General features: G+C 32.0%; 2 protein-coding genes across 6 annotated transcripts in view; one reads left to right on the top strand and one right to left on the bottom strand.

Moving 5' to 3' along the window:
- The window catches only part of LOC111052811 (dynein beta chain, ciliary), a 124,720-nt gene that overhangs the window by 97,890 nt on the left and 1,557 nt on the right, over nt 1-25,273 (bottom strand). The window contains exons 2-9 of the mRNA XM_039441609.1: nt 12,198-12,455; nt 11,327-11,503; nt 10,139-10,335; nt 5,596-5,735; nt 2,545-2,697; nt 2,200-2,411; nt 1,705-1,802; nt 34-166 (exon numbers count right to left, since the gene is read on the bottom strand). Of these exons, the coding sequence (XP_039297543.1) occupies nt 34-166; nt 1,705-1,802; nt 2,200-2,411; nt 2,545-2,697; nt 5,596-5,735; nt 10,139-10,335; nt 11,327-11,503; nt 12,198-12,362 (1,275 nt within the window). The 5' untranslated portion in view covers nt 12,363-12,455. The remainder of the gene's footprint in view (nt 1-33; nt 167-1,704; nt 1,803-2,199; nt 2,412-2,544; nt 2,698-5,595; nt 5,736-10,138; nt 10,336-11,326; nt 11,504-12,197; nt 12,456-25,273) is intronic.
- Nucleotides 9,848-20,257, top strand: LOC111056593 (gustatory receptor for sugar taste 64a-like). Of its 5 annotated transcripts, none has more exons than XM_039441557.1 (8): nt 9,848-10,054; nt 14,185-14,484; nt 15,955-16,137; nt 17,210-17,472; nt 18,157-18,314; nt 18,995-19,160; nt 19,528-19,617; nt 19,962-20,257. In XM_039441557.1, exons 2-8 carry the CDS (start codon nt 14,316-14,318, stop codon nt 20,094-20,096), a joined length of 1,164 nt encoding a protein of 387 aa, XP_039297491.1. In that variant the 5' UTR covers nt 9,848-10,054; nt 14,185-14,315; the 3' UTR covers nt 20,097-20,257. The 5 variants fall into 5 exon arrangements, with proteins under 5 accessions (XP_039297491.1, XP_039297502.1, XP_039297498.1 ...); XM_039441564.1 differs by lacking the exon at nt 9,848-10,054 and adding an exon at nt 10,251-10,428 and having other exon boundaries at nt 14,185-14,337; XM_039441551.1 differs by lacking the exon at nt 9,848-10,054 and adding an exon at nt 10,253-10,428.

Raw genomic sequence — 25,273 nt, 5'->3', positions numbered from 1 at the left:
AATTATTTCTTTCAAAGAACTGAATTGAATCACCTGTATTGTGTGTAAACGGTCAACAAACAATTGAAATCGGCCAAAAACAATATTAGGATGAAAAGTCCACAGAACTGGTTGACGTTCTTTGAAAAACGGAGCCAAGTTGTCTTTGTAGTGGTCGAAAACCTCTCTGCAAATTGAAAATATCCAAGTTATTAAAAGTAATTTCTAGATCAAATGATCAAGATGAAAAATACATACACCAGTATAATGCAGTTACAGTAGATAATCGATTGAATTGCAGTTCATTTGAATAATCCCTTGATACCGCTTGTTTAAAAAAAAACAAATACAATTCTACAGTTGAAGCTTAGAAATGATTTGGATTAACAAACAGACCCACACAGTTCATAAATGTCTAGACATAAAAGACAATGCTGTTTTGACTAATACAACAAACTAATCCAAATATTTAATAATGTCTAATCACTGCTAAAATATCTGATAAAAACTGGAAAATCAGTTTCTCTTAGTAATTATTTCTGGATATAATTAGTTGTAATATTATTAGTTGAACATTCTAGAAAGAAATCTAGGCACAATAAATCCAACAAATTCTCCCAATAAGATGTTCTTAAATATACAAGGTTCGGAAAACTGATTAAGCAGTTTGCTTCGACTGTCACATCAACTGTGATAGAGTTAAAATTTTGCAAGTTAATTATTTTTGTTCATTATTCAAGCACATTTGAGTAGGCAACATGATTTGGACCGGTTTTCATCGTTGTTTTGTCGTTCACTGTTATCACGCAAAAACAATATGAATTTGTGGTCAATACACAACGAGCTTTTCGACGACAGTTCAAAATTTCATTCAACAACGGCGTTCCTAATACTAACACATTTTGGTCCTGGGTTTGCCAGATCAAGTGAAATTGTAGTATACTGAAAACAGACACACATAGTCGTCGCAGATCCATGAGAACGTAAAAATGAACAGAGGATGAGAAGAGCAGTCCTAAGATAACTGAAGCATTCGAACAACGAACAAGGAACAAAGTCAGCATTTTATTGCACTGGGGATCTTACATTGCAGTTTGAGATGGTTTTTGCATTTCAATTTGAAGTTAATCCTTTCAAAATAATGTTTGTTCAAGAATCACGCCCAGCAGACAACGGCAACCGTCAAAATTAATGTAAGCATAAATGCTTGCTCATATCCCTCCAGATGCCGCTTTGTATAGTAGTGACGAGGCAACTTTTCATCTCAATTAAGTGAATAAGCAAAATTTCCGCTACTGGGCTGAAAAAACCCTTGAATTATCCATTAAAGGCCGCAAAACAACGGCCATAGTTAATGCCATACCTTGCGACTTTTGTGCAAGAGCTGGTAAAAAGCACAAAATTCGTCTTTCATGCTAATGAAGATCTTTAGGACATTATTTTCAAAAACTAATCAATATAAGATGAGCAAATTCATAGATTTAGAAAATATAAAAAAAAACTTTTAATAAAGGAATATATATAATATAGAAAATAAAGAATCTTTAATAATCCCTTAAAACTGCTTAATCGCTTCTGCCACACCCTACACTTTTTCTAGTTCTGAATTTTAAAATTTCTGTATTTCCAAGATTAATTTTGATTTTTGTTAAGACTAAAAATTATTTTGATAACTTTTAAAATAATACTTAATTTATAATTAATTTATAATCAGGATAACATTACCTGTAAGTTTTCAACGTATGGAGAGTTAGTTCTACTCTTTGCTTTGCCTCATCGACATCAGATTGAAAAATAGAAGAAGGATCCAAATATTTCTTGGCCTATTGAAGAAAAATATTTTTACAATTATACTTATATAAATTTTAGGGCAAAATGGTATACTTTTTTTGTTGTCATGCTTTCCTACATTTTTGTTATATTACTTTTAAAATGGCGTTATTAATAAATATTTATATTGAATCAGATTCAATGGAGATGCGGAAAAGAATATTTCAAGAATTGAAATAATAAAGCAATACTAATCAATTGAACAAGCATTATTTTAGCACGCACTGAAAATGTATATGTACATAGGAGAAAAATGAATAGATGATACTCCACTTCTAGCCTTTTTTCCTGATCATTTACTGCTCTTTAATTCAAGAAAATGCAATACTACTAAATATCTAGAACCATAACAGTATCGATTATTCAAGACGTTTGATGTGGAATACTCACTTGTTGTATCACCAGATTGCAAATCTGACGCAAGAGAACAATGATTTTGCCAGAGTTGCAATAATATCGAGAATGAGCCCAAACAAGACACACCGTGTGCATGAGTGGTTTCAGATATATTTCAACATCAGCGAAATCAGTTTCTTCTAACAAATGGAAGTGTTTCAATAATGGCTTCAAAAACTTCGCTATATCTTTGGCTTCTGCAAGAGCTGGAAAATGAGAATTTATTAAATTTGTTTGCGCATTAGAGCATATCGGTAGTCATGTGACAGGTTTTTCAGAATTAAATGCCTCAATTAACAAGTTAAGATTAGCTCAAAAACTAATTTGAAAGTACCTCACCTGCTACAATGTTACGGAATAAATTTCTAAAACAAGGGAAGTAAGCGCTGTCAGTTCTTTCTAAAATAGTGGCCATTTTGCGCACACGTTCGTCTCTCAGTTGTTGATAAATGTATTCCAGATTTCGCAGTCTTCCATTCCAAAATGTTACTTCTGAAAAACAAATAAGAGTCTGAATAAATTTCAATTAAACAGCTTCTGGCAATTCTGAATTATGAAAGTTTTGGATAAGGAGTAAGTCAATACAATGGTATATGGTAGATCTTTACAGAATAGAAAATATTTAATATACTCGTAATACATAGTGCAATGAAATAATTATTCTCTCATAATTAGGAGAAAATTTTGCAAGATTATCAACAATAAGCCTCAACTGGGTAAAAAGTTAAGATATAGTAATCTAATTGATGAATCTTAGCACTTCTATAAACTAATGCTATGGACAAATAATTTTAAGGTATAATAAATTATATTGTATTAGATAAATACTATTGATGTATTATTGATATGTAAGTATTATTCCATGCTGATGATTGCAAGATACGTACATTCAATAAATACCAATACTATTATATATTATTATAGTTATAATAATACTATTATATATATTATGTTTAAATAAATAAAATATTTAAATGAATAATATAATTATGTTTTAATAGTATTTATTCCACAATATCATGCGAATAATACATAATAATTCGAGGTTCAAATAATGAAGTTCCTTAAAAATATTCGTAGCTCAAACAGAATTGAATAAATTTGGGTGGTATTTGAAAAATAAGAAATGTACAACGTTATTAACATGTAATTGATATAGGTATAGTAATTAGAAAATCTTCAACCATTTAGTTAGGTACCGGTAATTGGAAAAAATATATAAATTATTTCAAATATGAAATTGAGATAAGAATTGAAATTTACTTTTAAATTTAAGAACTTAAGAATTAATTTTAAATAGAATTAAATTTAAATTGAAAATTTTTTAGGCTGAAAATTTGACCAAAAAGGGACTTGGTCCAATCATATTGGTCGGGCTATGACAGAGCTCCCACTCCCGAGCGCTATCCCACTACTGCTCACCACGGGGACTTTTGGCTGCTGGGTTTCCCCCCTGGCCCGGTTCGCCCCTCCTTAGACGACCTGGTCACCCCGGACTCCTCCAGACTGACCATGTCGGTGGCAAGCTTAGTGCGGACACCCAGTCAACGTGGGCCACTCTGCCACAGGACCCCCGACCTCAGACCATCCTCAAATCCCGACCTCCAAGTAGCTGGATTACAGGAGTGCGCCACAACTCCCAGTCGAAAGCACAACGAAACAAACGCTATCATAACGTTAGTCTGGTGTTCGAATCTGCTACAGGCAATACTTTTTTGCATCACTATTTTCATTATTTTTTGAAAATGAATTCATTTGAACGTATTCAGGCAAAAGAAAGGATTGCAATTATTTTCATTGATCGGTTGTCAGATTTCAATGTTAACCAGAATTTATTGTACATTATTTACAACAATTAAGACATCAAAGCTATTGGGTTACGGTACATTGAACTCTAATGGGTACTACTCGAACTTATTGAGTTATATTTTTAGTAACTTGAATTATTCACGATATCAATAAACATTTTTCAATCATTCACCAAGCATTTACTACATTATTTAAGGATCAATTTGAATATACGAACCAATTCGTATTATTCAAATCAATAAAATAATTCACCAGATTTTCAAAGGGCATATTGACAATAGTTGTCAAACTGTGGAGGAGATTTTCTCTAAAACTCTCATCCTACGGTATTATTTAATATATCAATGGTTTCAATCTATGAATATTTTCTCTATTGATAACATTGAAATTATAATGTTGTTTCATGATAGGCCTAGAGAAGTTTAAACTGGAAAAATACCACGGCTGTTAGGTATATTGCAAGATAAGAAGAGTTTACAGGTTGACTCATAGGTAGCGCTGTTATCGTTATTTTCTTTTCCCTCGCTAATATGAACTGTTCAGGACAATATTTCATTGTTTTAAATCTCTTTCAACGGTTTCCAATGTTAAAAAATTAAATTATCGTGTCTGACGGTGGTTCGTATACTCTACCATTTGAAAAAAGTCCAATTGTACTTAAATAAATTGAATTAAAAAATTTAATAAAACCAAATGTAGCACTCATAAAGAGTGCAAAGAGTTACAAGCAGAACTATCACAACCAGTTAATCTAAAAATATTAGAACGTTTTCATTTTGTCATTTGATCGAAATGTGTCCAAAATTATATGTTGGAATATCATATGTAAAGAGTAATATAAGAATAATACAAATTTATCACTAGATCAAGAGGTAATTTCATAACAGTAGGTGAATTATCTGACATTTGGGCGTCGCCTCCATTTATAGGATACATGTTTTAATAGCTCAAATTTGATGTTCAACCCACCAAAATTTCCACCCTTCCCTCCCCAAATATCACAAATTATCATTTTATAGCCCGCCAGTAAAATATTTTATTCGAAGAAGGGATATTTCCATATTTTTCCAGTTTTATCTAGTGAAATGAAATAGTCTGACTATTTGCTTAATATAATTCCAGGTTGAACTATAGTTCAAACGAAATTTTCCTATAATCAGTCAGTAGACATTTTAGATAAATCTAATCTTCTCAAACTCTGCACTATTGTTGAATTTCCAAGAATTATTGTAGGCTATTAAGAAATATAGGCCTGATCAATAAAGTACTAATCTCGATCATAGAGATTTATTTTAAAATGATAAAAAGATAAATATTTTATTTTTGTATAATTTATTATTATAAACATGAGCTATCTACTGTAGAAGACGATGGAAAAGGAAACATGACATCTACGTTCTTCTATGAAATCCACTAAATTTAAAACGTAAATTACACTATAGCAGAATCTCAATCGATTTTCGAGAGATGAATTCAGATTTTATTCATGACATGACGCCATCGATCCTACAGTTGTGGGTAATGGAAGATGAAGAAGAAGGTATAAGGTATAAGATGTTATGAAAGCATTAAGTTACTGACCTGCTGAAGGTGTTGGATTCTGTCCATTTGCAAAAGCTTGTGACGAGTCTTCGGTGAGGATGTCGTTGATTTGTGTCGCCCACTTGATGATCACTCCCTCGATAGCACTCTTCAAGTATAGATCCACCACTTCACCTCCGCTGCAAAGTTGAGATTGAAAATATATTTTAAGAGAAGAGTTATAAATCTTGGAGTGGATAGCCTACTACTTGAAGTTTGGAGACTGGCGATTCAGTCAACTGATTCACTAAAAGGGCGTTGATATAGTGACCAATTATTAGTTTTAAATTAATTATTTTTTGATGAACTAAAACGAAGTGACTTTATTTATTTAGTTAATTATTGTTAATACATACCTATATTACTAAATACACTACACAGTCTATATACTACCATCGAAAGGGCGTTGATATTATAGTGACCAATTTTTAGTTTTAAATTAATTATTTTTGATGAACTAAAACGAAGTGACTTTATTTATTCAGTTAATTATTGTTAATACATATATTACTAAATACACTACCTACACAGTCTATATACTACCATCGAAAAAACATAGGTACAGTAATAAGATTGTTTCCCTCTGATATAATACTATCTAATTCCTCGTTTCTCCAAGAAGTTTCAACATGATATACAGAGTTAGGCCCGCCGCAAAGTAGACCCACGCGCTAATCCACAAAAAGCAACCCACGCCGTGGGATGTTTTGTAAATCATTGCTAGGCTTCTCCAGATATCTGTGTAGTGATAATAATACATGCAATGAATAATCCACTTTTCAGCTGATTTATTATGAATAATTCTATAGCAATGGTTTACAAAAAATCCCACGGCGTGGGTTGCTTTTCGTGGATTTTAGCATGGGTCTACTTTGCGGCGGGCCTAAGGCTCTACTCACACTACCACCACTCAAATCGTACAAATCAAGTGGGCCTAAGGCCGGTTACAGAGCTCAACCGACCGTCAGTGCGTATGTACCATCCTGACCATACGCATTGATGAATCAGTTTTACACATTCAGAGCTCGACCGACCGTCAGTGCGTTTGCACCATCCTGACCATACATCAGTTTTTCTGACTCACAAAATGGACGCCTTTACAGTTGTTATTGCAGCTTATTATCTTCGTAAACGAAAGATTAAAAGACGTAGATATCAAGTTCACCCGATGGTCGCCCAAGGAGCATTTCAAAGGGAATTTAGTACCATTATGTACATCATTGCTTGGGGTGAAGATACATTTTTCAACTACCTCAGAATGTCCATCAGAAATTTTGATGAATTATTTCGAGCTTGTATCACCATTGGAAATACTTCCAGTCACTTTAAGCTACGGATCAAATAAATGTAGATAATATTAATAATATATAATTTTTTCAATAAAAAATTTAGAAATGATTGAAGAAATGTATAGAAAAACTCTGAATTCAAATATGACACTATTAATTGAATTCACTCATTATGCTATTCAATTCAATATCAGCTGATTGTCGCCCAGAGGTTTTAGCACATTGGTTATATTGCGAACGGGCTACTGATCAGAACAGCTCTGAAAGCTTCTATTTGTTTCAATAGCGCGTCAGTCGACCGATAGAACGGATGCGCACGAGCTCGACCGATGGTCTTCGTACGCTGTATAAAACGCATGATCCTGACGGTGCGCATGCGTGCCGTCAGTCCTGCTCTGTACGGATACATGGAATATCTATGGAAAAGACAAGCGCGACTGACGTACGCACTGACGTCGGTCGAGCTCTGTAACCGGCCTAAGTCACGAGTAACTTTATTTTTGGACTTGAAATTGTGTAATTAAAATGCTTTCAATGAAACGTTTTTTTTTTTAGTACATAAAATGAGAAATGTTATTACTTTTTCAACAATTGGAACGTTTTCTTGTTTATATTAATGCTATTTCACTTCAAATCCTAACCTCACTTTATTGTACAGCACAGAAAAAGAAATAATTGCTTTTACTTTGTGTTGTACATGAAGGATGAAGTCTCACGTCTCTTGGCGACCAGCATGTCGAATCACCAAGAGACGTATGACTTGAGTATCCTATACGCTCAAAGAGTGAGGCTAGGATTTGAAGTCTAATAGCGTGAATATAAATGAGAAAACATTCCAATTTCTTGAAAAAGTAGTAAAATTTCTCATTTTATACCATTGAAAAAGTTTGGTTGAAATAAGCATTTTAATTATACAATTTTAAATAAGTCAAGTTGAACGTTCTGAAAAATCTGGTAGGCCAACCTACTTGAAGTCGTACAATTCAAGTCACGGTATAGTGTGAGTAGCTAGTGCCTGATAAAAGCAAAGCACCCTTTTATTGTATGTACAAAAGTAGTCCTAAATAACAATGTGAACATAATACAGAATTAGTATTGTAAATGGTGGATCCATTAAAAAATACATAAGAGTACCAAATGAAAAAAGTAGAATGAGTGTCCACGCTCCCGGCTGACTGCGATACTTGGCTAATCGTCAGACGCTTACACCAAAATCAGGTGTCCCTACGCTACTAATAAGTGCCATAATGTAGGTACCGCGACTCGCTTTGACACCGATGTCATGACGGGTCGTGATGTATAAAATGTCGGCGCTGGTCTGGTGGTTTGATATGTAACAGTAAAGATAAACAGTGTTGAGGTATGGCCCGCAATGTTCTGCGGGTACACAGAAGTGTACCTTAGCTCCACATCTAATTTAGCTTGGTATGACTACTCTCATGCCAAATTGGAGCAGAATACTCTGCTATACACTGTAGGCCTAAACTAAGGCCAGGGCTGACTGCCTCATAGCTTCAGCTCCAGATCTCCAGGTGGTACTGGGGGTACTAGCGATCCCCAAGTGGGTGGGTACTATAGTGAGGTCCACGTTATAATGACAGTATTTGATTAACATTGGTGTTGCTATCCTTTTCTATCATTCGACAAAGCCGGTTGTGCTATCCTGTTCTAGCTCCACAACGATGCCAATTATGTTTTGGAGAATGTAGAAATATAATTAATTAAGTCAGGGAATTGGCAATGCTATTCTCCTATCTTTATCCACGGCCATTATAACATCATTCAGCAAGTGATGTTATAATGCAAAAGGACCTCACTATAGCAAGTTTGCAATTTACCTTATAACATTCCAAGATGCTTGAAATCTGATACCGGTAAACAAATATTATCTTGAAAATTAAAATAACAACAGTAGGCCTAATCAAAATGTTGAGTATCAGCGGTACGGTACCCTTAAGCATGCATTTTTCGGTCAGTGTAATAGCGCTGTCCGTTTTGTCACTATATCGAAAAAACATAACTTAACACTTACCTGGAGTGTGGAAAATAATATTTATAACTCTTGCTTTTCTGTAAGCAAGTTAACCATTTTTTTATTGTCGCCTAAGTCTAAACTAAAGCAACAGGTTTATTGGCTTGGCATCTAACATCAAACTAAATAATAAACGTAAAAAAATCTGGATTTTGGAAAGTTTTGGATTTTTATGAAGATTGTTGCTTACCTCTGCAACTGTGCCGTATTTTATTTCGGTGAGTGAGAATCACTGTTTTTTAATGTTATTTGAAAAACTAATGCACTTCATTAATAATATCAAAAATAAATACTTTTTACAAAAATAAGATAGGTTAGCATCAAAGAAATCATGTTTTATCGTGACATCAGTTTAGGCAACACTGTCCAAGAATAATATTAGTTCTTTAAATATAATATTTTTTATAATCATCGTATAATCTTGACATGTTGGATTTTGTATACAATTGGAGCTCAAATTTCTACAGTTACATATTCAATTCTTATTTTGAAGTGGCCAATGAAAGATATGAATGATCAAACCAATTATATTTTTAACCAACAATTCATTTTTCGTGCAGGTATGGTTGGTAGTTTTGACGCAGTTTGGCGCAAAGTTTTCTGCTCTTTTGAAAGATCGGGCAGTCTCAAACCTGTTTTATCTTTCAAGCTGCGTTTACATCTCAAGTTTCCTTGAATTCAAGTTTTTTCAACTTATGATTTAGATGGGATATTTTTAAATTCTCTTATAGGTACCCTCAAAAATATAATTATTATATTTTATTATTATTAAGTGATAATAATCAATTATATTATTTATTAATTTCAAATGTCTTATCTTCATAAATCTGCATTACGGTACATACATTTTATTTTGTTGTTTTTTTTTACATTTTACATTGACTTACAACTTACTGTTTTCATCTCATTTTCTCATTTGTAGGTTGGATTGTACCTTAAAGATTCAATTTGAATCCAAAAAGCAAACATGTTCACAACATATTAAGGTACTTGAATGAACAAAAATTGAAGAAGGATCTACCTACATTGGTATAGTGGTTTCTAGTTTATGTTTTTGTGAATTTGAATTCGAGTTTACAAAATACATTCATCTTACACAAACGTCAAGGAAACTTTACTAATGTAAACGCCCTTTTCGGTATACATTATTTTATTTAGACCGACTAATAAATGTGATTAAACTTTTTTAAATGATAATTACTCAACAATTTAACTAACTGACCTGCTAATTAACACTCTTTCAGCGTGATGTACCCTGTCGACACCAACAGGCATAGGCAGAACAGTCTGCCCACTGACTTGACCTTTCACTTGATAGACTGTACTTTTCAAACTGTGTACATGTTGACTTACATCTTGAGCAACAGTTGGAGGCCAGCCTTTATGGTTGCTTGAGTTTGAAAGCAGAGGAACAAAAATCTGGAAATTTTTTGTGATAAACTTGATTGATACAATAATAGTTGGTGTCAAAATAACATTTTAATCGGTTTAATGTTACAAATAACTTTGTATGTAAGTATAAGCAAAGAGAAAGCTCACTCGTACAGTCAATTCTAACAATATCAGAAGACAATACCATAATAATGAGCTCAAGTAATAATTGTGCATAGAGCTATCGCCAAATTTATTATTTCCAAATCAGACTACTTGAAGCTTACATTTCCATAAGGTTACCAACCAGGCAAAATTCGTTTCATTACAGAATTGGGTAGTAACAGCCACGGCAGAGACACACAATACGTTTTTTCAGACAAATTGTTCACCGCTCGTTTAGATGCTTAGGGCCGAAACACACGAGGAGTTTTTTTAGACGAGCCAGAACGTTACGAAAGGACAGGAAACTCTCTGTGGCTGATTCTCGATACGCCAACCCAATCGGAGAGCTACCTGTCCTGTCGTAACGACTTGTCTAAAAAAACGCCTTGTGTGTTACGGTCCTTATACCATGGACAAACATGGCTGAAGAATCATATGCCGCCTAAAGACTGGCTATATAGTTGAAGTAAATGGAATATATGTATAACAGCCAAACACGCCAGTCCGCCGTTCCTCGAGAAATAAATGGAATGGAATCCTCCACTTTTTAGGATAGAATGATGTATGGTGGCTGCCAGCAATATCTAGCATTTAATGCCTAGTCCACATGTTGGCCCAACCTGGTAAGCTTGGCCCCGTTGGTCTTGCCATCCACACTGCATGTCCAATCAAAGCAAGCGTTGGCAAGCGCTCGCTACACAGAGCGCCGAATTCAAAATGGCAAATTGAAAAAAGAGGCTGAGGTTGAAAATATTGTCTAGAAGGAACACAATAAATATTATAAAGAAGCAATAAAAAGTAACGCAATAACAATTCAAATAAAATCAATTTAATATGTTTTTTCAAGTTGTATAATCTCAAAGAAACTTGTTACCTCATCTACTAAAGTAGCCAGCTGCTCTATTGGTTTAGTAGCCATGTCTCCTGATATGACATACTCAGTAATATTCTCTCTTGGCACTGCTGCCTTTACACGTTTGATAAAGTAAGCTGCCTTACTCTTCAGAGTTACAGGAAAACTGGTTGAAGGAATCAACTGGGCAGCATTATTCTACAAAATGAGACATTCAAGAGAACAATTGTTATTTTGTATGTTAGCTTGCCTAATATCATTTAAAATCAAGCTGTAAATGAAACTAATTTTCAATTACATAAACAATTTATTCATTTGTAATCGCTATATATTATTCAAATTATAAATTCCCAAAGCTGCTCTAGTCACAATTCCAGCTCACATTCATAGTAGTCTATAGGTAAATTATAGAAATAGGCCCAAACAAATGTTGATTAGTTTATTTTCACTATAACAGAAAAATCACAGTCACCCAATTGAGAGATTTTCATCTCTCAAATTATGAACGAGTAATAATTCATCTAGTTACTATCTTGTCTTACAATATCAAAATAAAATTGCAAATCGCATCAAATTAAACATATTAAAATAAAGAATCTCAAAAATGAAAATAATTATTAAAATATTTACCTGTTCATCACCTCATTAATAGAGATGGCAAAGATGTCTATAATTGTAAATCATTACATAGCCTACTGCTACACATAATGATAACTTTATAAGTACTTTAGGAAAGTACTTCATAGAAACTAAGTGCATTTTGGTATGTTTCAACTCAGTTACTTGCTTTGATATAGATGATTATTGATGATTATTCATAGATTGACAGTGTCATGTTGACAAACCCATGAAAATTTCGATTGAAATACATGATAATGATTCCACTTCTCACCTGAAGCATTATTAGAAGTATTGGCTCTGGCTTATCCAAGAAATCCATCACAACATTTCTGGAATCTTCGGTAGCTAGAAGTCTGGTCCATTTTTCAGGCTTCAACTTCAACGTCTTGATTATAAACGTCCCTAGGAACTCCAAACGAGGATCTGGTCCGTCCATTCTGATTTTTTTTAGAATTTTCTAATATGGTAGCGTTAATTTAAATGTTGTACTGACGTTTGACGTTTCAGCTTATTGCCATTGCGATGATATCTTGAGAAAAATAACAAACTTTGGAGAAATGAACTTTTAAAAAAATTAATGATAAATGATATTGAATAATAACGGAAAAAACAAGAGAGAAAGCACCAGAATTATTCATCAAACAGATATTACCTATAAATATTTTTATATTTGAGGATCTGATAACAGTAGTTATTAATAAATTGATCAAATCAGTTTCTGGTTTCCATTGGATATAATTTAAAAATTCAATTTTGACAAATGTCATTATGTCATATTGTATGGTAACTGAAAATTAACCATTGGTATTGCACAGTAATATAATTAGGTAAAGAACAAGTTTTGCGCACATCGACGCGGGTTGACTTTGGAGACGATTTCATAATAGAAACTGCTATTCTCTAACAATGAGTTTGTTTCTATAGTTCTGGAGGCTAACCATTGTTCATTTCAGACAGTGATTGTTCACCTGTTGACCTGTTAAACAATAAAATTCTTACTGACTAAAAGCTCAAATTCGTTGTTTTTTGGAAATAGGATGTTGTGAAACCTCTATGTTATGATTTCCTATTAATTTAAAACCAAAGACAAAATTCTATTGATAAAATATATTTCATTACAATCGACGGTACAACTATTATATTTAGACAACAAACAAAAATAATTAACAAACCACAAGAATGTAATACTATAACGGCAGTCTTCCAGTTGATATAATTCATGATAAAAGGAAATTTCAGTTGAGAATCAAAATTCTGGCAGAATAAATTACATTCAGTTCCATGGAAATTGTATTTGCTTAGATTCAATGACAAACAGAACCAGTATTAACACAAAGTGGCTCTCAGCAAACCAAATAGCAGAATGACTTCGTACTGTAAATATAATCAGTATTTCTGGAGCTAATGTTTTTACTCTTGCTGTTGTTTTATTTACAATTATTTAGTCATTTGGAAACAATCATTGACAGAGGTCAATTTTTGCTTACCTTACGATGGTTTGGGAAATCAATCCATTGTTCTCTTCAGAAAGTAACTGTTGATGTCTTAAACCAGAACAAATATTTTTCTAAAATTATTTAGAAAATATATTTAATAACTATTAAAGCTATTAATTCTCAACTGTATTTCAAAGATAGAGGCGGAAAGTTAGTGTGATTTTCCTATAATATTAGAGTTTATTCGTCAAGATACAAGAATTTTCTTGAAAATAATATTACAAAACACAAAAGTCTGTTACTTCTTGTTATACAAATAGCTTTCAATTTGGGAATTTTCTCGATCATGAATCGCTGTCACATATATAATTTCCGTTTAATTAATTAATCGAATATAATAATTAGTACTTTATCTATTGCACAAAACAAATACAATATTCAGAGAAGAAAAATTATATTGCCCAAAACATCTCAAATATAACAAGCAAAACAGATCTCTACTACTATACAAGTAAAATTAAAATATTTTTTCATTTTATTCTTGTAGATTTGAGAGATGTTATGACTAAAGATATCTATAATAAATTATTATTTTAGAATGATTCATTTAAGAATTAACTTGAATTCCAAGTACTGTAGTTTAATTTGAAATCTTCCAAATATACAATTTCAAAAATATTTTCAATGAAATCAGTGAATTGCCGTACTTCTATTTTCACTTGAAAATCCCTCTTAATAATTCAGTTACTATATCGATCAACTAACAAATGAAATCATCAAATAATACAATTATTGTATGAATATCCTATCTTAATTTTGCAGTGTATTCGTCAACAATAGGAAAAAGTATACATCAGCCTCCAAAATATCAAGGATACTACGTAGAAGATAACAGAAAAAATCCCAATACATTTCAAAATGCGATACGTCCAGTCCTAATATTGGCCTATAATATGGCACTTTTCCCAGTGCAAGGTATAGAACAACTGGATGCAGAGAAAATAAAATTCTCATCAAAAAGCCTACCGAACTTCATATCATTTTATCCATACTTCGGTACACTAGTAATGATGCTTTTAAGTCTGGCATGGTTTATTAAAAAGGCATCACTTCTTCGAACATGTAAGTAATTCGATTCAGATGAATCACAAAACGGAATAGGCTACTTGGTATAATTTTGTTTGGGAAGGGGTACACGTACTTATTTTTATGCTTAAAAATACATTTCATATAAAAATTATAAGCATGATAATTTTGTTATTGATAGTTTTTTGCTTTTATTTAACATTTGTAAGACTCATTTCAAAATTTTCACATTAAATTTAATTTCTTTTTCAGAAAAAAGTATATTACATTTCTCCGAAAAATTCTCGTCTATAATATTATCACTATTTCACTAGTAGGCTATTGTATAATCTAGGAAGAGTAAATTTTGTTCTCTATTATACAATTAGTAGCACAGTGTCATATTACTTTTGAATTTCCATTCTAGATTTAGATTCAATCTATTTCATTCTATATTTAGTATAACAAACCAAATTTCAAAATAAAATAGGCCTACCCCAAATTGTTACGAGACACAAGTAGTGATAAATTTCTCTAACAATGTAAGTAATCATAGCTGCACTGTATGCATCAATCATGTCTTGTATTGTAGCTACAACTTCAACGCCAACTGAAATACGGTACGTTACCGTATATAATTTGGTGTAAGCTGATATTATACGAGTAGGCCCACATTCAAAAGCAGTTGACCGTTAACATCATAAATAACTTTTTATAGGTACTTTTTCAAAACTATCAAATTTTAACTCTTCATGATATAAGCTATTCACATATTTTACTGTGTTCATTTATTTTTAGATTTATTCATATAATAATATTCTATATAGCTTGAATATAATGTACTTCATTTTATGTAGCATACGGGTTTTTCAAATATGAGCTACGATGTAAAGTAATATATAACGAGTGATAGATAGTGTGATAGGGCAATCAAATTTGCAGTCCATTAAGTAAAATTTTTAGTTTATCAACGGTACGAATAAATTTCAATCTTTCCATAGAATAATATCTCCAGCACCACGAAAAATAAAACCAATAATGGAAAAATGAAAAGTTTATTATAATTGAGACCAGTAGATGTCTATTTGGTGAATAATGTTTTATCAAGGATTGAAATATCATATAATTCTTCATTGATCAACAAGTTAGCCTATAAGCTAATAAAGTATGTAAGAGCTTCATGTGCGATTGCAAAACTAATGTCATTTGAATAAAGATAAATTAAGTTTATTATGAAAGCAGTTTCCTAAGGCAATAGTTCAGGAAAAATCAAACATCTAATAAATTATATAGGTAAGACATTAAGAATTTGATGAGATATGAATTAGCAAAGTTACTATACAATGTAACTTATACTGAGGTGAAAATTTTATTTCGATTATTCTCAGAGGAAATAAAGCATCAGTTGAGGCTGGAGATTCACTTCACACATATAAACTACATATATAGATCCCAATCATTGATGTATTGAGTTGCTAGAATAAACTGTTTGTGTGATTTCATAATTTCAATAAAAATTATTTCCAGTGCGCATAATCTTCTTTGGCACAAGTTGGATTTCGTGTGCTCTCCTCAGAGAGCTAGCAGTGCATTGGCCTCAATTGTGCAGAGTATGGGCCAAATGTGAACAAACCACCAATCTGGGATATCCTACAAACTTGACTTTAAAATGCCACTGTTTTATTTTTATCTACATAATGACTGCCGTTTGTAAGTTATCTGGAGTCAAATTGGTCTTCTCTATTATAACAAATTTAAAACTCTGTATAGCCTACTTAGCACTCTGTACTCTGTTTAAAAACCAATAGTCATGATAATTTGATAATTCAACTCTAAATCTATATTATTTAGTATATTACTCAAACTGTTACTAGCTTTACTAGGTACCGTACATGAAAAATGTTTATTCGATAACATTTATGATCCTAACATATACCGTACGGTATAGAAATTTGGAAATCATTGCCATTCGGATGTAAACAAGGTTTTATTTAAATAAGGCTACTTGAAAGTTTTATAACATACGGTAGAATTACTAGAAACCTTTTTATTTTGTTTGAGACACTTGAAAGTTGATAATGTTATAAAAATACCCGAAACTAGTCGTTTCTCAAAGAAAATTGAAAGGGTTGTAGTAAATCTATGTGATAAATGTTTTTCACTTGAGTTCCTTGGATGGATGAAGCCTCTGGTAAGCATGCTTCCAAACTTTTTCTATTCATGGTTAATTGGAAAAATATAATAATCTGATACGTGTAGTGTGGCATAAGACTGAGTATATTCATATCTTCTGATGAAAGCTGAAAAGGACTTTTTTGAGTTGATGAGTGAGTTAATATTTTAAAATATTTGGTCAGATACAATAATGACCTACAGCAAGTTTGAGAAGGAGGTTTGAGATGTATGACTTCAATTCAGGATCTAAACTAGAAAAAAATTACAGCTTCTACCAATATGGTACATTCTTAGGTAATAATTTTCTCAAATTAAGAAGCTAATATCCATGAAACTCCTTAAAACCAAGATTTACAGCGACATTCATATATATTTTTTAATAGTTCTGTCCTCAGAGTAATATAGTGTACATTTTTTATCATAAATAATTATGATTGAAAGATATCATACATTTTAACAGAAATACATGAAGTAAACAGTATTATTATACTGGCCATGAACGAAATTCTGTGGTTTAGTATTGATTCTATATGAATTCAATGAGTTGTATTATAGTATAATATTTTTGTGGACACGGCCTTTTTAACAATTTTATGAATGTTTACAGGTGAACACGGCCTTGCATTGTCAAATGCATTCAGTGAAGCAGCAGCGTGTGGCGATGCTTTGAGGAATTTGTGCACCCACTGGTTCCCTCAAGTGTTCAACCTGGTGCCTTTCTACAGACCTTTGGCTATCATCATCATGACCATCAACACTATAGCAACATTCACATTCAATTTTGTAGATTTGCTGCTCATCACAACTGGCTACATACTCGCTAATCTGCTCACCCAGTATAATAGAGTTTTGGAGGAGGACAGCCATAAGGTAATAGGCTAATTGATTTCAACAAACATAAAAATTATTTCAGAGTAGCACACGTCTCGTCTCAATACAGCGTGGATTCTATAGAGACATTGTAGTCTATGACCAACTTTAGATTAAACTTTTAGATTAATAACTAGGTAAAATTCATTAGGTTACAACGGATAATGAAGGGTAACATAATTTTTATTACGTATAATGCGCCTCTACTGGATATGAGTAAAAAATGCTCATTTATAGATTCATAGCTATAGATGTTTGTTTCTGGCCTAAATCTAGATAACCAGAGAAAATTCAAGTTGAGTTCTTTGAATAAATCATTAATATTGCATATATGATTTCTTCATAAGATTACAACATTAATCAATATTTATGTTTTATCAATAGAAATTTGTACTAACATCAAATTATTTTATATTTATTTAATCGGAAAACTTCATTTTATGGAAAGGAATTCACTCAACGGATGGAACGCTGTATGAATGCTTAATATATTAAATGACTCCCTTTACTTTTGATGGGAAAATATTCCTGAAACTTGAAAATTACAAACCTCAAAGAGGCTTGAACTTTTCAATGTTGAAGAAGTTGAGAAGTTGAGGCTTGAGCTTTTCGAAGTTGAGAAGGATTATGTGATGAAATATTATCATTATGATCAACAATTTTCACAGTTTAATTTTTTCACAGATAAAACTTCCCTCGTACTACTGGACTGTTAAATTTCAAATATATAATGATATGATCAGTTTGGCAAATATAGTATTTGGAAGAGTGTCGAAACTATTGCTATTGTCTTTCTTCATATCCGTTTCTTTAATTTGCTTCCAGTTGTACTTCAATTTGACGTAAGTTGGCTATTGTCTATTGAAAGATTATTGGCAATATATAAGAGTTGACAAATTCTGGTGATCTTGAAACTTGTTTATAGGTCATTTATTGATTGATAATGGTGCATAAAATTCCAGTCATTGTTTCAAAAATATTACATTAACAGATCTTTTAAATTAGCTTATTCAGCACTATTCCATTTCATTCCAGCATTGAATAGTAGATTTTGTCATAAATAGTCGGTCACAAACGTTCATATCATCAATTCCCCTCAAATAAAAAATATAACTAATTCTAACGTTAAATAGGGTACCTACTTTTATTATATTAATGTTATAAGGAAAAATAGTAAAGCATTATTAATAAATGAAACCAAAATGATAAAAAGTGAAAATTTGGAATAATAAAAGCACAAGGATAGCTCAGGTGTTGAAAAATGTTTGTTTTTTTCAAAATAAATTTGTGATATTTTAGGTACTATTTATCTTTGTGATTCAATTATGAATAAATATCACTAAATTTCAACAAACACTGTCAGAAGATGATATTTAGCTGTTTCCTAGAGTGGAACTACAGTTTATTGAGACAAAAATGAAAGAAAATTAGTAGTAATTTGAATTAGTGAGTAGGTAGTAGTTTTGAATTTTGAAATGAAATAATAATTAATGAATTGTTTTAATCAAGTTTACATTTCCAGGCCTGTAGAAAGAAGTACTGTAGGAAAAATCTACTATGTGATATCTTTAACCTATTTGGTTGCAAGATGTTATCTACTGTGTATAGTTCTTGGATCGGTTCATGAAGAGGGAGCCAAAGTGAAGCGTTTCATACATGCAATTCCTTCTCAATCATACACTCCCGTGGTCAGTGATCAACATCTTCTTAGCCATACAAATATAGTCCAAAACTCTCGTCTTCCTAATAAGAAGTAAAAAATCATACTAAATTTGGGAAACTGTGAATCTAAAATGCATTTGCTATTAGATAATTCAGCAACGCGGTACTTTTAACTGTAATTATATAAACGACCTGCAGAATGGATAGAACTGAATAAGTAGTAATGGGCTATAACAAATCAGAAGCTTTAAAGAAGATACTTTAATTTTCAAGTGCAATATTCAATTTTGTAATGTACGGTAATGAATGAAGAAAGAGATGTCAATGTAAATGATAAATTTATTTAATGTACAAAAAAGCTATTCTATTAACCTTTTCTATAATTTTTCATAGGTGGAGAGATTTTTATTACATGTCAACAACCAAAGCAGTGAATTCTCTGCTTTTGGATTTTTCACTGTTACACGGACAACGATTATAACGGTAAATATAATATAATTGAGATTGTTCCGTTATTTCCATATTATGGATTATTTTGATAATAATATAAACTAAGCTGGATGATAGTATATTTATAATGAATTTATATTTTTTTAAGTCTGTATCAGTAAGTGCCAGTTGCTTGTTTATTGATTTAGATTGAGTTATACATCCAATTATTCAACTCGACAGTACAATCGACCTCATTGCGACACTGTTTTGTTTTTGTTTTTACTTATTATTGTGGCAATCAACCAAAAATTAATGCAAAGTTGGTTTTTGATAACGGTACCGTATAATATAGTTACATTTTTGTATTCTGATCATCTGATCATGCATTTTTTCAGATAATGAGTATTGTTTTATCGTACGAGGCAATAATGCACCAATTCAAAACTCTTATGATCGATGTTGAAGACGGACAAGCATTGAAGAGAAATGCTTCGATTGATTGTTCCAAATATTTGCAGCTTGGTGATTGATACAACTTTCAATTTCCAAGTAGAGAAAATATCCATTGGTTTTTGGAGGAAAATATTGGGGAATTTCACCTCAGCTTACTACATTTGCATTTATAAATACAATTCTATAAAGTAGAGTATCTGGAATTGAGTGAATAAATAAAAATATTAATTTTACAAAAGCCTAGAGTTTCTTTATAAAAGCAAAATGTATTTTACTCATGTTTTTGTAATGCACGGCACAGTCTGATCAGGATAGATCCGGAATAAGTGATCCTATAAAATATATAAATTCCAAAAGATTACCTTAGAATGCCCCGATATAGAACCGGCTGTAGCGGAACTTCTATAGAAATATTCCAATAAATAAAAAATCCGCAATATTACAGAATGAATGGAAAATTAGGTGATGAAAAATGAAAATGTAAACTTTCAATTGGCTTTCTCAACGTCCACTCATTTCATTCTAATTATTATCAACTTACTGTTATAATTCACCTTAAACCATTTCAAAGTGATACCGTACTAACTTGAAAAGAGACCAGCAGGTTTTGCATTGAAAAATAATAATTTATCATTGCTGGAACTATTTTGATAGTTCAGATATCATATGAAAATTCAGTAAGATTAGGTCCAGTCCAGTTCCAGACTGGGAGAATATGTATTATTCTCTCATATAATAATAATAATATCGAGTGACCTAGCTGGCTCAGGTCTGGTGTCAGAGTTTTCAGGTCGCAACTGATCAATTTCAGGGCCTCTGACATGACCTAACGACTGCTTTTTAGGCAGCCGGGAACGACGGTTATTATTCTCTCTCCAGAGGCTTGAGATTATTTTTTCTTCATCGGTTTATTCAATTGTTGAGAATCTAGCTTTCGTTTAGTTCCTTCATTGAATACAAAGCAATCGAAGTATTCTTTATCATAAAGGGAAGTTGCATAGCTTTAATGAAATACGTTCAGACTATCAAAAGTGATAGATAATGATATTATGTTGTACTTATATTGATGATCCAATTATATGCAAGTCTATGTCTTCTACATGCGTTTATTTAATTAAGCAAAATAAAAAACAATGTCTTGTGTATGGAGGAAACATACTAGAGAAACTTGTTTTCTGAATTTATAATAGAAAACGAAAAATCGACAACTTGCAATACAGTAGCCTACTCTAGAAGCTATGTAAAGTACAGTAGGTACTGCAAGTTGTTAATCTTCCATTATTTATCACTGCACCTCACGATTGAGTATGTATAACCGCAATACCTATAATCATGGAATTAGTCGAACAAGCAAGGTTTCTTCAAGGACTACTTTATTAGTTTTCTATATAACTATTTTGGTTCTTATCTCGTAAAAATAATACAGCTACTAATGTCACTGGTCGATACATTTCCAGTCTGCCATAGGCAAGACAAACAACTATAAAGTTAATTATAATGCCATGAAAAGTAAACAACTTCCATAATAAATTATTACGGTATCCATTATAAGTTGCATTTATCTATTTGCTTCAATGTTACGGTATAACTAATCCGTTGCTACGACAGGAATAGAATATTCTCGATTCTAAGTCGATCATGTATGGATGTAGAAAGAAAATGATGTTTGGGTTGGATTTGGGCTAGGAATATTTGTCAGAGGATATACGAGCAATGTTGCGGGCACGCGACTATTGCCGATTTTCGGAGTGGGAAAGGAGGGGGGCAGATTCCTTGCGTGACGTGTCACAGTGTCATCATCTCCCTCCCCTCCCCCACCATAGCGGAATTCGCTCACAGTAAGGCACAATAAATTATATAGAAAATAACATGGGGAGAATATCACTAGACGGCACCGCAGGACGTTTCTGCCCCGCACTCAGCGCCTCCGATGCTCCGACTCAAAAAATGGGTCACCGTGTAACGTCACGGCACAGCTGTTTCCAGCCTATCATGCTGATTTTTACTACAATATGCCAACACACTCAACACGACGAGCATAACCATTGTTACTGAACCATAAACTGCATACTCGACTTTTGTAATGTCATTCACCAGCAGAAATTGCATGTTCATATTTACACTTAGAATTGCTTGTTGATGCTCTGAACTTGCAGTACTGAGTAACTAATAGAGAGGTAGGTATAGGCCCTACTCATGTTCCATTAAATAAGTTGGATTAAATAGTTGTCATTCAAATAAATTCCTGGAATTCTAATAATGGTTTTAATTTGCTGTCCATATTAGGGGGGGGGGGCAATATGGACAATATATAATATTATTAAGGGGCAGTCCTCTAATACCTTCATAGATTAATTTGTTAACAAATTCTCTAACTTGATTAATGGGTCATACCATCAAAGAATGTATTTACTGTAAATAAAATATATTATTCACAATAAAAACGAATAAAGAAAGATAGAGGCGGTACTAGTTGATGTTCCCGGGCTCTCTAGGTTTTTGGTAGCTGGATAATGCTGCTAAAAAACCTAATTCATATTAAATTTAGAATCATAGAGCATAGAAGATATTCAAATGGAACTCAATCAAGGATGTTATATTAATTTCTTTGTTGGATAATAGTAGGCCTATTTGATATGAATATATGAGATTGATATAAATAATATGTATTATCATCTCATGAATCGATCTTTCAAGTTCTATTTTTATAATACCTAGAAAATAATAATAAATAGTTTCAAGGAAATACAGTAATGTATTTTGAAAGGATAAGTTGTGACAACCCTGCTGTAACTTACTGAAGCAAGTGATACAAGTGAATTGAGCTAACATGAGGAGATGGGAAGTTCTATCTTAGAAACAAGTAGGCTAATTATGAGATTATCATAATTCTTCCCTTATAATTAGAAATTATCAAAAAAATCATGACAGCGTTACAAGTTGATAAATATTTAATCAGATAAATTTGGTAATCTAAGAGGAAACGAATTCTGAAGACTCGTGAATAAATTCTTTTGGGGAAAGAATTCTCCCATACTTGAGAATCCAGTATGAGTTTAGTTGAGGTCAATCCTGGTATGGCAAAAGACAGGATACAATTTATTTTCTTCTTATAACATCAATATAAAGTATGACAACTAAATTTCATCATTATTTTCGATTATCTACCTTCAAAGCTATCTCCAAATCGAGCTTGCAATGTTATGTGAATACAATTTGGCATAAAAAACAAATAGGCTATCTATTTGTTACAATGACAGTCCTAATCTCATAGAAGCTTTTCAATCAGATAGGTCCAACACTAATCAATAATTTTTCATTGGAGTAGAATAAAATGACTTATTATTTGATGAAGTGGCGAAGATTGGACAGTAATGTCCACTCTATCACTTGACTACAACCATAGAGAAAAGATAGCACAAGAAGATATTCCATGGTAGGCCTACAGGGCGTTTATGTTCCAATTTATTTTCAATGTTAACTCAAGCCGATAGACCTAGTATTTTTTTTCATGAAGCTATGAGACGTGGTAGTCTCACATACTGTGCCGTTCTTACACTCTCACCTGGCCAAAACAGTATTAATAGATAGTAATCGGCTTGAGTTGACAAAAAATCGGCTTGAAATTTGGAACTTAAACGACCTATACTAAGGGATATCTTCTTATGCGATCTTTTCTGTATGGTATAACAGACTATCACATAGGCACATTACAGTGCTGTACAACTGAGAACTTTTATAAGCCGCAGAAAATCAATAATTAAGCATTAGAACAGCGAAAATAATAAAAAAGGATATCAAGTAGCTTCATAATCCCATTCATAATTAATTGTTTTCTGTAGTTAAATTCCCAAATTAATTCTGTTGACATTCTCAAATTATAAAAACTAGATTTTTCTATAATTACTCCTAATATTATCTCAAAAAAATGAAATACATTTATAATTCCTGTTATTACAACGCATCAAATGAGAAAAATTACTCTGCTCAGAAAAATGTTAGTTTAATTTGAGGGTTGCATGATGGATGTCATCAGTATTCGTTTTTACAGGAGTCAGTTAATAGTTTCGCAGACCAACTTAATTTCTGGAGGGAGATAACTTATGAGAGTAGAATAGACGAGGCACGCTATAGGCTACGACTGCAACGTTTTTTCATCAGCTACTCTGACATTTTCTATCACATTTTTTATTCCAATGTAACAAAAATGTAGATTTTTTAAAACAAAAAGACACTTTTTTACCGATATGAAGTAAACAATATCAACAGGAGGATAAGTCAGAATCAATTTATTTATTAAATGTGGTAAACATTGAAATAATATTCACAATAATTATGATATGCCTGTAACAATAATTATGACGAGCTATAGATTTAAAAAAATTATCACCATGATAAGATTAATTCGAAAAACTGGAAACATTGATTTAAAATAATTATTCAACAAATGATATTGGTAAGATGAATAAGTTTTCACCATTCAGGGTAAGGTTTCAAGGGTAGTATAATTATACAATTATGACAAGTATAAAAATATATAAAATTAAAAGAACAAAGTATTCTAATCACAGTAGTGTTTTTTTTTTTTTTGAAAATTTGGACTTTTTGAATAGTTACTGATTTCACTCACTTTCATTCTCTTGATTAAAAATCAGTGTTCTTGTTTTGCGGTATGAAATCGATTAATTGAATGGATGTATCGGTGACACATATAATTAATTAATCTAGATATGGACTGTTGTATAAATTAGAACAGAAACCGTTTTGGGTCTACCTGTAGTCTCAAAGTTGTGTACGATTGTAATTGTTAGATAGATAAACAAACAATAACTTATTCAATGTGTGATAATTGATAAAATTGGATTGTAGATTTAGAATACTTTATTTGATTCACTGTTAAATATGAAATGATGATTTGGGCGACTTGGATTAACGATTCAAAAATGTTATGATCCAAGATCACAATGGGAGACATTAGTGTCTAATTGGTGAAAAAATGCCGCTGAAAAGATCATTTTTTGAATTCAATTATGTTAAATTTAGCTCACATGCTATTTCAATAATATGAAAATATTCTCCAACAATCCTAAATAGCGATTCAAACAGTAATCTTAAAGTGACATCAAATTATTAGTAGTAGGCTACATAATATACAACCTAATATGCAAAACACTTTGAAGGAATTGTGCTTTTTGAAAGATAGGTTATTTCTATTAAAGTTTACAATTGGATAATAACCTTGCTTATTTCAAGG

Source organism: Nilaparvata lugens, chromosome 1, assembly GCF_014356525.2.
Source record: "Nilaparvata lugens isolate BPH chromosome 1, ASM1435652v1, whole genome shotgun sequence".
In the NCBI taxonomy this organism is placed as follows: domain Eukaryota; kingdom Metazoa; phylum Arthropoda; class Insecta; order Hemiptera; family Delphacidae; genus Nilaparvata; species Nilaparvata lugens.
The sequence above is the reverse complement of the archived record's forward strand: the minus strand, read 5'-3'. Positions and strand labels throughout refer to the sequence as shown.

Coding starts and splice junctions, on each gene's coding strand:
- LOC111056593 (XM_039441557.1), top strand. CDS start 14,316: ATGGCACTTTTCCCAGTGCAAGGTATAGAACAACTGGATGCAGAGAAA. Junction 16,138..17,209: donor CTACATAATGACTGCCGTTT/GTAAGTTATCTG, acceptor GAATGTTTACAG/GTGAACACGGCCTTGCATTG. Junction 18,315..18,994: donor CAGTTGTACTTCAATTTGAC/GTAAGTTGGCTA, acceptor TTACATTTCCAG/GCCTGTAGAAAGAAGTACTG.